Raw genomic sequence first — 12,781 nt, forward strand, 5'->3', positions numbered from 1 at the left:
GGCTCTGAGCTACTTGTCAGCAGAGCCCGACGCGGGGCTTGAACACACAAATGGTGAGATCATGACTGAGCCGACCTGAGCCAAAGTCTGATGCTTAACTGAGGAAGCCACCCAGGTGCCCCTCCTTTGTGTTAATTTCAATTGGACTTCTGTCTAAATGGTTACACATACAGCTCTTCTTTCCTGTAAAAAGCCCTGTCAATCTAGAACACAGTCTCAGACATGTACAAGAGACAAACGTTTTTTCTACTTCGAATGGCACCAAATACTCAAGACATGCGAGGCATCTGAGATTTGAAAGATATTTCAAATGTTTATTTGATTGGGCTGGTTAGTGGATCCACGAATTTATGCAGAGGACTGGCTTGCAAATTTGGTAAGAGTAATTCCCCCTTTTCATTTCCAAATAACCATAGATCCAGGGAATAAAATTCATTTAAAACCCCAGAGACTGATTCCCCTTTAGTTAAAATTAAAGAAAATCCTAATCACGTGGCACAAAGGTATTTCATAAAACTTGAAGAACAACTCGCTGTGGACATAAGAGCTTTTGAGGATGCAGAACAATGGATCTTGCTCTATCCTTTGTTTGAAAAGAGAAGAGTGGATTAAAGAAATTTACAAATCACTAGCCAAATGAGGGTGCACGTCCTATGGAAGTTAGATTTATGATTACCTCCATTCTTGTCATGAAGCTTAGTTTCTGGGCAGTCTGTGGTTTCACAATTACCTGCTAAGTATCATAACCACAACCTTGAGACTTGTATATTTGTTATAGGAAATGGCATTGGGTAGAAAGTTTGCTGTACAGAAGTTTGACAGTCCCTTTAAGGCTGTAAACTATGCGGGTTTCACCAGCTTGCTGTGTAATCCTTGATCTGGTTAAACTGCCTTGAACCAGAACAAAAGTTGGGGAAACTCTTGTTTAAGTTAGGAAAGAATCTGTAAGGCCTTCCACCTGGCAGAGTATTTTAGAAGTGAAATTAAGAAGTGATTCTAATAAATTCATTTTAAAACGCCATGCGGTTTTCCCCCCCTCTACAGAACCCAAAGTACGGAAATCTACCGCATCTAAACTTTGGCAGTTGCTGCAAAATGCCTGTGGAAAAATGGCATGTGGCTAATTGCTCATTTGGACAAACCAATCTGGGGGCAAAGCAGTTTGGGGGCAGATTGTTTTGGGGGAATTTGGACTGGCCAGAGAAGGTGAAAGTAAAGCAAAGGGGCTAGATTCCAGGAATTCAGGAGAGGTTTAGAAAGGTGGGGAAGGGGGTGAGGGCAGGGCTTGATAATGGTTGAAAATAAAGGATGAAGGACAATCGGTGACAGGGTGGGTGGTGAGGTCAGTGCTGATACGGAGTGAGGGGCCTGGAGTTTAACTCAGGCAACCCTTCTATACTGACCCCAAACCCTGGCCTCCTCTTCACCCACTCTCCCACCCGCCCCTCCTCCTCACCATTATTGTGCCCCTCGCAGAGCAATTGCAGAAATCGGAAGAGATCTTGGGTGAACTCATCGTCTGCCATGACTTTCTCACCTGGGTGGAAGAAGGGGGGGCAGGGCCCAGAAAGGGTCAGATGTGCCAGGGGAGAGCACACACATGCACACGAACCTTGCACACTGCACACGCATGCACAAAGCACGGGTGCGCAGGGAGGAGCAGCCGCCACATCAGAGACACTATGAGGGCCACAGGCATCCATGACATCAGGGGGGCCCGACTTCAGAGTCATCAGCAGATGAAGACCTGAGGGGTCCTGAGTCATGAAGCTGGGGCCTTAAGTGTCTTTCTAAACATCCGTGTTCCTCTAGCGTCACCACTTGTGTGACGTCTGGGAATGTCTGCCTACCCAGCAGAACTTCAGGCAGCTGGTATCTCCCTCAGCCCCCATCCAGGGCCACGAGGCGCAGAGTTAATGGATTAAGGGGATTGGAGTCACCTTCACGCAAAGGCTCTGAACAGGAGGGGATTGGGCAGGGAGGGGGATCGAAAGCCAGCCAATTGGCTCAGATGCCTTAAAATCAGCCAATCCAGGAGATGCAGGAGGGGGTGGGAGGCGTGTAAACATGGGCCAATCAGAACGGGCATCTGAAGGAAGCCAGTCACCGTGGGCTCTAGAGGAGGGAAGAGAGAGAGGGAGGCTAGACAGGAATGGGCCAATCAGAGCAGGCGCAGAGGAGGCACGCACACCAATCAGAGTGGATGCCAGCGGCAACCAATCCGGTTGGCGGATGGAAACTGCAGACTTGACCAATCTGGGGTCGCGGGCGCAGAGAGCGGGGTAGGTAGGAGTGGGGATTGCCCCACCCCGGGACTGCGAATCTGGGTCTGGAAGTCTGAGAACATCCACTGGAAAGGGATCTTTGCCATCTTCTCTAACTTCTATTTTACACATAGGGAAACTGAGGCTTATAGAAGGGAAGAGACTTGTTCTTAGTCTCGGCTATTGTTAGTGGCTAATCTGGGACCCGAATCTTAGTCTCTGGACCCCTGATCTCAAGACTTTCTGCCAGGCAGGATGCGTCACTGAAGGGCTCCTCCCTCCCTGGATGTCCCAGATCCTCAGCCCCCAGGTGGAGGGGGGGCAATTGGGGGTTAGAAGGGAGGGGTGCAGCGGCACAGCAAGGGGAGTGGGCTGGGGGAATTACCGTTCTGGCGGTTGATGACTGGGGCAGCCAACAGGATGGGAGGAGGAAGCAGGAGAAAAGAGGGAAAAAAAGAGACAGGAAGGAGACAGAGAGACGGACACAGAAAAACAGTGACACAGTCAGGGACGAAGAAGACCTCGACACCGAGAGAGAAACAACCACAGAGAATCAGAACGATAAGGAGACATGTGGAACCAAGGAAGAGTAAGAAATGAGGGTAAAAGCGAAGGGAGAGAAAGAAGAAGGGAGAGAGAGAGAGAGAGAGATGTATACAAGTAGAGGTGGAGAGGCAGGAGGCGAGGATCAGGGCAGAAAAGTTAGACACGTCACGACACAGCAAAGAGGAGACTCGATTAACCCGGATTAGGGACATTAATGAGAACAGCAACCAGGGTGGGAGACTTGGGGCACGTGGAGGGCGGGGTCGGTGTGCTGGGTGAGAGAACACAGGACAGAAGGACAGCCAAGGGTGGGGACGCCGAGGAGGGTGAGGAGGGAGACCCTGGAGGAATGTGGGAGCAAGACTTGGGACCACTGCACAGGAGGTGGGGGTTGGGTTGGGGGTGGAGCTTGGGGATGGTGGGGGGGGCGGGGAGTCTTGGAGGAAGGGAGCTCTGGGCAATGGGGGCGAGGGGCCGATCCCGAAGGAAGAGGATGTCCCAGGAGAGGGAAGCCCAAGAAAGGGCCTCACCGGTTCCGTCCTCGTTCACCATGCCCAGCCCCTCCGCCTTGTTCTGTCTCTCGAAGGCGTTGAGATCCAGGACGCTGGGGGCAGGGGGGGGGGAGGGGAAGGGAGGAAGACGGGGAAGGTGGGCTGAGGCTCTGCCCTCTTTCAGAGCTCTGCGGCGCTCCTCCCCCCCCCCCCCCCCCCCCCCCCCCCGTCAGCGAGCGGAGGGCCACAGTAAACCATGAATGAGCTGAAATCAAGAGGAAGCAGAAACAACTGGGAGAAGCCATGTGGCAGCAGCTCATAAGTGAGGTGGGGCCAGGATGAAATATGCACAAGTTGAAATCAAGAGGAAACAGAAACCCTCAATTAGCAAAAGCTGGGCGGGGGGAGGGGGGGAGAGTCAGTTGCCAGAAGAGAACAAAGGCAGACAGTAGTAGTCACATTAATGGAGTCATCAGAGAGAGCCCTAGTCTCCTGCTGCTTCAGTGCCCCTTGAATTCGCCACAAATTTTCAGCTCCAGCTGTTCATTCTTTCCTTTTTCTTTTTTTTTTTAAAGTTTATTTATTTATTTTGAGAGACAGAGAAAGCACGAGCAGGGGAGAGGCAGAGAGGGAGAGAGAGAGAATCCCAACCAGGCTCCTCACTGTCAGCCCCATGCGACCCCACAAACTGTGAGATCATGACCTGAGCTTAACGGACTGAGCCACCTAGGTGCCCCTCCAGCTCTTCATTCTTAAAGCCTCTGATTATTGTTATGATAATCAGCTCCCTGGTATTTGAGCTCCTTTGAGTGGGCCTCTGTTCCTGGTGCTGGGGGCGGGGGACACAGCAACACCAAAGAGCTTGACTGAAAGATACCCGGGAGCCCCTACCTGCATGTTTGCATCAGCGCCTGGATACTCTGGAAGAAGCCAACTTCCTTCTTGTCCTTCAGATAATCCAGCATTTTCTACAGAGGGGACAGGAGGTGGGGTGGCTGGGAGTCACGCAGGAGCGCCCCACCCCCCTCAGCCCTCTTCCCAAGCCCCTTCTCTTGTTACCTGTTGGACATCAGCATTGCCTCCATTTAGGATGGAGATGCCCAGCTTCAGGGTGGACGACACCATGGCGCCCGTCTCTCCTGGAGGGGGGAGCGGGGGCGGGGGGCAAAAGATGGTCCGCTCAGTTTTCGGGCGCTGTTCTCCACCCACCAGAAAACAGCAGTCCCGGGGTACGTGGGAGAAGGGGTGGAGTAGCATGCCAGGGGCAGGGAGGGGCGAGCCACTGCGAGGCAAGCGGGAGGTGTGAGCGCTGGTGTGCACACTGCAGGCATGCAGGGTGGGAGAGTGTGCACGGGGTCCCCGGGAAGTGGGGGGCCGTGGGTGTGGGGACAGGGTGCGTGTGCTCGGGAGCAGGGCCTGCATGAGGGCACCTTTGCAGGCACTGATCATCTGCAGCACCATCTCCGCCGCCCCCCGGGTGTGCAGCCGCGCCTGCTGGTACAGGAGCCGCTGCTTCTCCATCTCTTTCTCCTGCGGCAGAGCCAGGCCCGCGGGGCCGAGTGAATCCGGGCTCACCCGCCCAGCCTTTCCCCCTCCCAGCCTCATCCCTCACCCTGACCTTCCATGTTCCAACCACACCTACTTTTCTTTTTTTAATGTTTCTTAATCTGTGAGAGAGAGCGCATGCGCGCGCAGGGACCGGGCAGAGAGAGGGAGAGGGAGACAGAGGGTCCGAAGCAGCCGACAGCAGAGAGCCCGGTGCGGGGCTCCAATCGAACTCAGGAAACCCCAGATCATGACCTGAGCCGAAGTCGGACACTTAACCGACTGAGCCTCCCACACCTCACGTCTTTAATTGTGAGCTCCCTCTATCCCCTGGGACTTAAGTCCACGATTTGTGGCTTGTGCTCCGTGCAGAGCGATCTTAACCTGGATCCACACATAGATAAAATCTAGGAGGCCTGCAAACGTAGCTAGGGGAAAAATTATATGTTTATGTTTACTGCCCTCTGATTGAAACGGAGCATTTCCTTCCATTATAAATCACAGCAGTGTCAGCAGAACCCACGGTCCTGTCACCAAGAAGAACGACAGATGCTTCCGTGCCTCATTATTTTTGCAGCCATCTTAAAATACTGCTTATGTTCACCATTACTCATCAATTACTGGAGCTACAGGACCCACTGTGAGATCGTGTCGTTTGAAGGATGCTTCGAGAAAGACAGATATGACTGTCTTACAGTTTTTTAAAAAATATTCCGATGATTCTTTCCATATGCTTGTTTCCTCTGCTATGAATTCATTTTATACATTTAAAAATATACTTCTAAGAGAGGCTTCGCCAGATGCCAAAAGGGACCCTGGCAGAAAAATGGTTAAGAAACTCAAGGAATGGGGCGCCTGGGTGGCTTAATCGGTTGAGCGGTTGACTTCTGCTCAGGTCAAGATCTCATGGTCCAGTCCATGGGTTCGAGCCCCGCATTGGGCTCTTTGCTGACAGCTCAGAGGCTGGAGCCTGCTTCGGATTCTGTGTCTCCCTCTCTCTCTGCCCCTCACCTGCTCATGCTATGTCTCTCTCTGTCTCTCAAAAATGAATAAATGCTAAAAAAATTAAAAAAAAAAAGAAACTCAAGGAAATGTTCATGGACTGCCTTAACGATGAATGGATGGGTTAATTGTGCATTGACAGCTCTTTCTCACTGTCTGGCCTTTGCATATGCTGTTCCCCCTGACTGGAACACCTTTCTCCTTTTCTTCTCTGGCACACTCCTTTCATCCGCCTGCACAGACATCCTCTCCTCTGAGAAGCCCTCCCTGACACCCTTCCCCTACAGGCTGGGTCAGGCACCTTGCTTGAGCGTCCATAGCCCCCTGAACTCCCCACCCCCCATATCTCCCTGAACGTCTCTGGATTCCCCAGCCATGACTCCTCTGCCTGAGAGTCCCTTATCACCACCATGAGTACTCTTGTGTCTGTCTTCCCAGTAGACTAGTCACTGCTGTGTCCCCAACATCACCTAGCACAGGGCTGGTTCACTCTGTGAACACAGGCTGAATGAATGTGGAATGACCGAAGTCCGGGTCCCTTATCCCTTTTCTCAGGGACCTCCTGATCCCACCTACCTCAAAGGAAACCTCAACCTCCTCTTCTTCAGCTTCGCCATTCTCCCCTCCCTCCTCCAAGTGGCAGCTCTGGGGATGAGGCATCAGTTAGGGATGATGGAGAACAGGGGAGATATCCCAGTTCACCCCCAGCCCTTTCGGTGGACAGACATTGCAGTGGGGGGAAGGGAGCCTGACCTGGGGGGGGGGGGGACAGGGCCTTACCTTTGCCATGATGTCAGCATACGCCATATACAGGTAGTCTTCATCCAGTTTGCTGAGGAAGTAAGGGGGGAGAGAGTCAAGACCCAGCGGAGAGGGCCCCCATCTTATAACAGCTCCCGGTTTTCCTTTGGAAAGCGATGCTCAGAAAGTGTGGTTCAGGTGGGGTTGACTGTCCACTGCCAGGGTGGGCACATGATCGAGGCTGAGCCAGTTGGTACTTTCCATCTGCTTGGTCACGAGAATAGGTAGTTATGGGATAGTTATGGGATTCATGCTGGCCCACCGGAATTCATTCTGGAAGTCTCGCTGGAGCTATTGGTAGACGGGCTCCCTTCCCACTGGGGTTGCCAAAATGTGACGGACACCTGGACCTTCCAGGGCCATCTTGCCACCTGTTGGTTCATTTGACCACTATGACCTTTTTGGGTCTCCTCAGCAGCAATAATAATAATAATAATAATAATAATAATAATAGTAACGGCCAACACCTATTGAATATTTACTCTAAGTCCCTGTTCTAAGAGCTTTATATATGTATTAACAAATTAATCCTCACAAGAATCCCATTAGGTAGACATACTACTAGCCCCATTTTACAGATGCACAAAGCTCCTTCTTGGCCAAGACATGCAGCTTGTACTTGTCAATTCAGCCCTGGGTAATCTAACTCCAGAGTCATGGCTTTCCAAAGGATGGAGAACAGGACCCTCAGTGTCCCGGTGTCCCATGTAGCTGGTGGTGGCCTGATGTCAGAATTCTGGCCAATGAGATATGTACAGAAGCCCACCAAGGAGAACGCCTCTTCTTGCATACAAAAGATCTTGATTTTGCTTGGGGGTGGGGGGGAAGGCTTTCTCTTGCTTTCTGCCTGGAGTGTGGTCATGTCAGGAAGTTCAGCAATCCATCTCATGACCACAAGGCAAAAGCCTAGAATGGCAGGGCAGAAGGCCTGAACAGAGTCTGGGTCCCTATCTACCGTTGTGCTGTTCCCCAGCCCTGGACTTTCTATGTCCTGACTTCATGTATTAGCGAAACATAAATCCCTACACCTCCATTTCCTCAGCCACAAAAAGGAGTTACAGTAGTATCTGTCTCGTAGCGCGAAGATTAAGTGAGACGGCAGATATGTCAAGGGCCCAGCACGGTGCCAGACACGTAATAAGCACTTGATAAGTGCTGTCTGTTATTATTGCTCCCAACAACACCCTTATTTTAGTGCCAGGGCTGTCATTAGCCTATACAAAGCTTTTGTGTGCATTAGAAAAAGCCCTCTCCTCCTTTCTTCCACCTATGGGAAATTTGCTATCGCCTGCTGACTTCTTTCTTGTAATTTGCTGATTTTGTTTGAGCAAAGGCAATTCATCTGGAAAAGCCTACACTGATATTGCCCACGATGTGAACTCTTCAGGAGCGATCCCCTTGGGAAGTGCTCAGCCTGCAAAATGGTACTCAGTGGCCCTGCCTGTCCTCGTAAAGTCACATTAAAGGACTGGCTGTGCCCCCCCCCCCCTTGGACACAGAGGGTTTGTCTCTAGGAACAAGGAGGTTGTGGGGGGCGTGGGGGGTTTGCCAGGAGGAAGCAGATTCCTTCCCCGGGACCGAGGGGTCGTTACCTCTTTTCAGTCAGGGCAGTGCGGCTGAAGTGCAGGACCAGCTGGTGCAGGGGGTCAGGCTTCTTCTCTTCCACCTCCTCCTCCTCCTCCTCCTGCTTCCCAGCCTTCTGGGGGGGGGGGGGCCAGGGGTTGGGAAAGGGGCATCTAGAGTCCCCCCTTGTCTCCCCCCCAATAGCCCCCCTGTGGCTACATTTGTTCTCTTCCCCCATCTGCACTGAGTCAGGGGCGGCCACTTCCGTACCCCTCAAGGTGAAGGGCACCCCCTGGAAGCGTGCAGCCAGCAGCCTCGGCCCCCAGCCCTATCCAGCCCTGCCCCTCCACTCCCAGGCAGGCCCCAGCTCACAGAAAGGTCATCGATCATGCGGTCTTCAAAACTGTGGTCTTCGGTCAGGATCCACGCGGCTTTGTAGCTCTCCAGGAACATGTTACAAGCCCGGTGCCTGCCGGGGCGGGGGAGGCTTGTGGGTCGTTGAGACCATCCCCGCTCCGCGCCTCCTCTGTCCTTCCACACGGCTACCTTCCCAACCCATCGAGTGACCGTCCGTCCTCCCGCCTCCTCAGCCACCCCTTCTCCGCCGCCCCTCAAGCTTGCCCCTTCCCTGGGCGGTCTTACGTGGGCAGGTTGTACAGGGGGGTCATGCGGAAGCAGGCAACCACTGCCCTCCGGCGCTGCTTGGACAAGAGCTTGTGCCACACGGCCTTCTTGGATTTGTAAGGGTGCTCGATCTGGGGGGGTGGGGGGGGGCAGCAATCTGTCATGTCCCCAAACTCTGGCCCTGATCCAATTGCACCCCAGGCCCCGGGGCGAAACTGCCCATCTACATCCAGGCCCCAATTCAGGCCCAACTCACAGGGCTGTAGGGACACCCTGGCTGTACCGAGAGAGAGTCCATGTCCGAACCTGGGCTTTGCTTCTAGACCGAAATCTCTCTCAGGCCCCGCCCACAGGCACAGGTTTACTACCCAGGCCAGACTCATCCCGAGACACACCCACAGTCCTGACCAGAGTCAAGGCGTCTTCACCAGGCCCCACTCTAGACCTCGAATTCTGGCCCTGGCCCCGCACTCGGCCCGAGATCTAAGCACCAGGTCCTGCCCGGAAATTCCTTTCTCAACCCACGCGTCTAACTCTAGGCTCCACCCAGAGACCCAAGTTTCAGCCTCAGACCCCGCCCACAGACCCAAGGCCCGCCCCTCGCCCCGCCCAGAAACCGAAGCTTCGGCCACTCCCCTTGGTAAGACCCTTTCAGCCCCAGCCACCTGCTCCAGATGGTAGAGCACCGCAGACACCTCTTGGACCCTGCGCACGATTTTCTCGGGGTCGTCGGCGTCCTCCTCGCGGCCCGGGAGGCCCCGGTACAGGGCCATCTGCCAGCGCAAAGAAGGAGAGCCTTCCACCTAGGGGGAGGGGGGACCGGCGGCTGATGTGAGGGTCCCACCCCTGCTGGCTCCCCGCTCCCCAGCCAGGCTCGTCTGGGGGTCCCTCTGAGCGAGGTGGGCGTCTCTGGCTGCCCCGCCCCCCTTTCGGTGCCGTGAGGACACGTTCAGGTCCTTCTTACACTGCCCGGTACAGAGTAAGTGTACTTGGCTATTCTTGTTGCCGTTATCCCAACGTGCCCCTTTTGGCTGCTGATTAAGGAGGGTACCTTTCCCTGAAGGTGAAGGTTGTTTTGCAGATATTCCCGGACTTCCTCGTCTGTGTCTTTCTGGGGAGACATGGCCAGGCTGGGTCACTCTGATGGCCCAGCATCCTCCTTAACCCACATCCCTTTCCTTTCCGGGCCCATCACCCCAGCAGCTGGTGAGAGGCTTGTGGGTGGGTGGGTGAGGGATCTGGGAGAAACTGAAAAGGTCCAACCGTCAGGAATAGTCAGAAGGGAGTCCTAGAGGCCAAGGAAGCACCTTGAAGAGACAGTAAGGATTAGAAGGGCCTTGTGGGGATGTGAGAGGAGGTAGGGAGTGATGAGAGAATGTCCTCAAGGTCAAATAAGGCCACCAAGGGAATACTGGAGGGCAGAGGAGGGTCAAAGCGGGGCTGCGAGGTGGGCAAGGAGTTTTTGAAGATCAGAGGAGGTGGGGGAATGTATAAGGAGGACAAGAGCCGCAGGGTCACGTGGGATCAGGCAGATCAACCAAGTCCCCAGGAGGGTTTTCATTGAGGCCAAAGAGGGGTCAGCAGGGGGGGGTTCCCAGGAGAGAGGAGCCCTCAAAGACCAAGCTGAGGGGTCAGAAGGGCCCTGGAGGGCTCTTTGCGTTCTTGGCAAGACTCCACAGGTCCTAGGAGGATCTTGAGGTCCTGAAGGGAGGAGTCTTTAGGGTTCCAGGAAAGGAGGTATTTGTGATGCCAGGGGGAGTCAGTCTTCAAGGTCCCAGAGGGGTTAGCAGGTCATCAGGGTGCTTTGCAGAGTCTGGGGGAGACTCAAGGGGTCTTGGGCAGAGTCCTGGGAGGGCTTCCTAGGATCCCCGAGGCTGGTAAGGAAGGGGGTTGCTATCCCATGCAAAGGGTACATGGGATGCTGGGAGTCCTCCTTGGAGCCTTGGGGGGACACCTAAGAGGCTTCAGGGGGCAGGATCAATTGATCTAAGGAATCCTGATACATCAGAAGTTTGGGTGTGGTTCTGGGGAAGAGCCATTAGGATCCTGGGGGATGCATAAGAGCACAGTGCCCACTGGCACCCTGAGAGTCTTGGGAGGCTCTGCTGGGTGTCAACAGAGTCCAGAGGGTGGGGTCCGCAGGGTCCTGAGGGAAGGAAGTGCTGAGCTGGAGAGCTCAGTGTGGATCCCAGAAGTTCAGCGGAGGGCCACCGGGATCATGGGGGGCTCGCAGGGTCCCAAGGAGTTTGGGGAGGTCCTGGTGGAGGACTCCAAGGAGACTCGGGGGGCTCATGGTGTCTCTGGTGGGGACTTCAGGGTCCTAACAGGTTAAGCATGGTCTTGGGGGAGGCTGTTCAGGAGGGGCCTTGAAGGCTTAATATGGTCCTTGGGTCCCAGGGGTCTTAATGAAATTCCTTGGTTTCGATGGGGTTCCAATTAGGATCCTTAGGTCCCCAGAGCTCTGCCTAAGATACTGGGCAGAGCCCTGAGAACCTAAGGATCCTAATTCTCAGCAACCTGGGGGAAGGTTCAGGGCATCCCAGGGGACCCCATGAGTCCTCAGGGTCCTGGAGAAAAATTCATTAGGGTCCTAAGAGAGGGCTCCCAGTGGGATCCCGGGGGATCCATAGGGCCCAGGGGCTTGGTGGGGTGCTGAGCAGGGTGCTGGCAGGTTCCCATAATGGGGCTGTGCAAGCACCAGGGCGTAGCGGTTCTTGGCCTGCACGATGAGCTCCTGGTCAGTGGGTGCACACATGTTCAGGCCGATGGGCAGCATCTTCTTAAGCGTGGCCACAATCAGTGATGTCTGCACAGAGTACCGGTCCCCTCGGCGTTTCTTCTTGGTGCGTTCCTGGTCCGAGCCACCTGACTGTGGGGACATGGGGCTCAGTACCAGCCTGACTCCCAGCCCGGCCCCGGCTCCAACCCGTGCCATTGTCCCCTGCCTGGGCTCCAGCCCACAGCCGGGGTGCCAGGCATCCCGTCCCCCATCTCAGAGCCTGCATCAGTTCCCACCCCAGCCTTGCTGATCTTCACTTCAGGCCCCGAGCCCTCACCCTAGACCCTCTCAGACCAAGCCTGTCTCCAATCCCCAACCTTTTTCCCAAATTCCAGATTTCCCCCAAATTCCAGGACTTTCTCAACCTCTGGCAGTCTTCTCCCAGAATCCCCTAACAACTTTCAGTACAGCGCCTCCCCTCCCCCACAACATGCCCAACCCTACACGGGGTACCCCAAGACTGAGGTCCCCAAGATGAAATAAAAGATGCAGAACCATAAAGTCTCAAGAGACCAAAGAGGTTGGAAGAAAAAGAGAGACACTGAGAGACAGAGCGGACAAGGAGACAGGAAGACAGAAGATGGAAGAGATCCAGAAAGATCTAGAAGCAGAAACACGGGGCACAGAGTCCCACAGCCGTGTTCTGGAGCCTTGGGTGCAGACCCGGGGCCAGAGCCACCCCAGTCATGCCAACGAGAAGCCCCAGGGACAAGCTTCGGCCGAAGCCGCATTCACTCCCGCTCGCAATATGGAGCAGGGCTGGCGTACGAGCCAGACACTGCTGAGACCACATGCAGAGCCGCGGGGGGCCCAGGGGTCACCGGCCAGATGCCATCCGAGGCTCAGAAAATAAGACACTTGACTAAAGTCGCACAGCCAACTGCCAAGAGTCAGGATTCGAACCCAAGTCTGTCTGGTTCCGGAGCCCAAGCCTTAAACCCAACCATGCGCGTGCCTTTCCCACCCCATTCCTCGTGACCTCAGGCCACAATGCTTCGGTGCTTTGGGGAAAGCTGATTTTTTTTTTTTAAACAAAAGTTAAAAAAAAAGTTAAATTGCCAAAAGCTGAGCGTTGGGGTGGGGATGGGGGAATGGATGGGTGGGGGTGGGGAACAGAGGGATGGGGGCTGGGAGCCAAGGGCGAGGGGTTTTCTGGAGGGGATGCA

General features: G+C 54.5%; 1 protein-coding gene across 2 annotated transcripts in view; it reads right to left on the bottom strand.

Moving 5' to 3' along the window:
* The window catches only part of RYR1 (ryanodine receptor 1), a 119,479-nt gene that overhangs the window by 37,859 nt on the left and 68,839 nt on the right, over positions 1 to 12,781 (bottom strand). For both annotated transcript variants that reach the window (XM_039217731.1, XM_039217730.1), the window contains 14 exons: positions 11,535 to 11,705; positions 9,888 to 9,947; positions 9,502 to 9,639; positions 8,855 to 8,967; positions 8,585 to 8,681; positions 8,242 to 8,348; positions 6,629 to 6,680; positions 6,425 to 6,493; positions 4,732 to 4,831; positions 4,361 to 4,440; positions 4,193 to 4,269; positions 3,341 to 3,414; positions 2,650 to 2,667; positions 1,457 to 1,537 (listed from right to left, as the gene is read on the bottom strand). In XM_039217731.1, coding sequence (XP_039073662.1) covers positions 1,457 to 1,537; positions 2,650 to 2,667; positions 3,341 to 3,414; positions 4,193 to 4,269; positions 4,361 to 4,440; positions 4,732 to 4,831; positions 6,425 to 6,493; positions 6,629 to 6,680; positions 8,242 to 8,348; positions 8,585 to 8,681; positions 8,855 to 8,967; positions 9,502 to 9,639; positions 9,888 to 9,947; positions 11,535 to 11,705 — 1,237 coding nt within the window. The remainder of the gene's footprint in view (positions 1 to 1,456; positions 1,538 to 2,649; positions 2,668 to 3,340; positions 3,415 to 4,192; positions 4,270 to 4,360; positions 4,441 to 4,731; positions 4,832 to 6,424; positions 6,494 to 6,628; positions 6,681 to 8,241; positions 8,349 to 8,584; positions 8,682 to 8,854; positions 8,968 to 9,501; positions 9,640 to 9,887; positions 9,948 to 11,534; positions 11,706 to 12,781) is intronic.

This window comes from Hyaena hyaena, unplaced genomic scaffold, assembly GCF_003009895.1.
Source record: "Hyaena hyaena isolate Hyena2069 unplaced genomic scaffold, ASM300989v1 scaffold_721, whole genome shotgun sequence".
Lineage (NCBI taxonomy): Eukaryota > Metazoa > Chordata > Mammalia > Carnivora > Hyaenidae > Hyaena > Hyaena hyaena.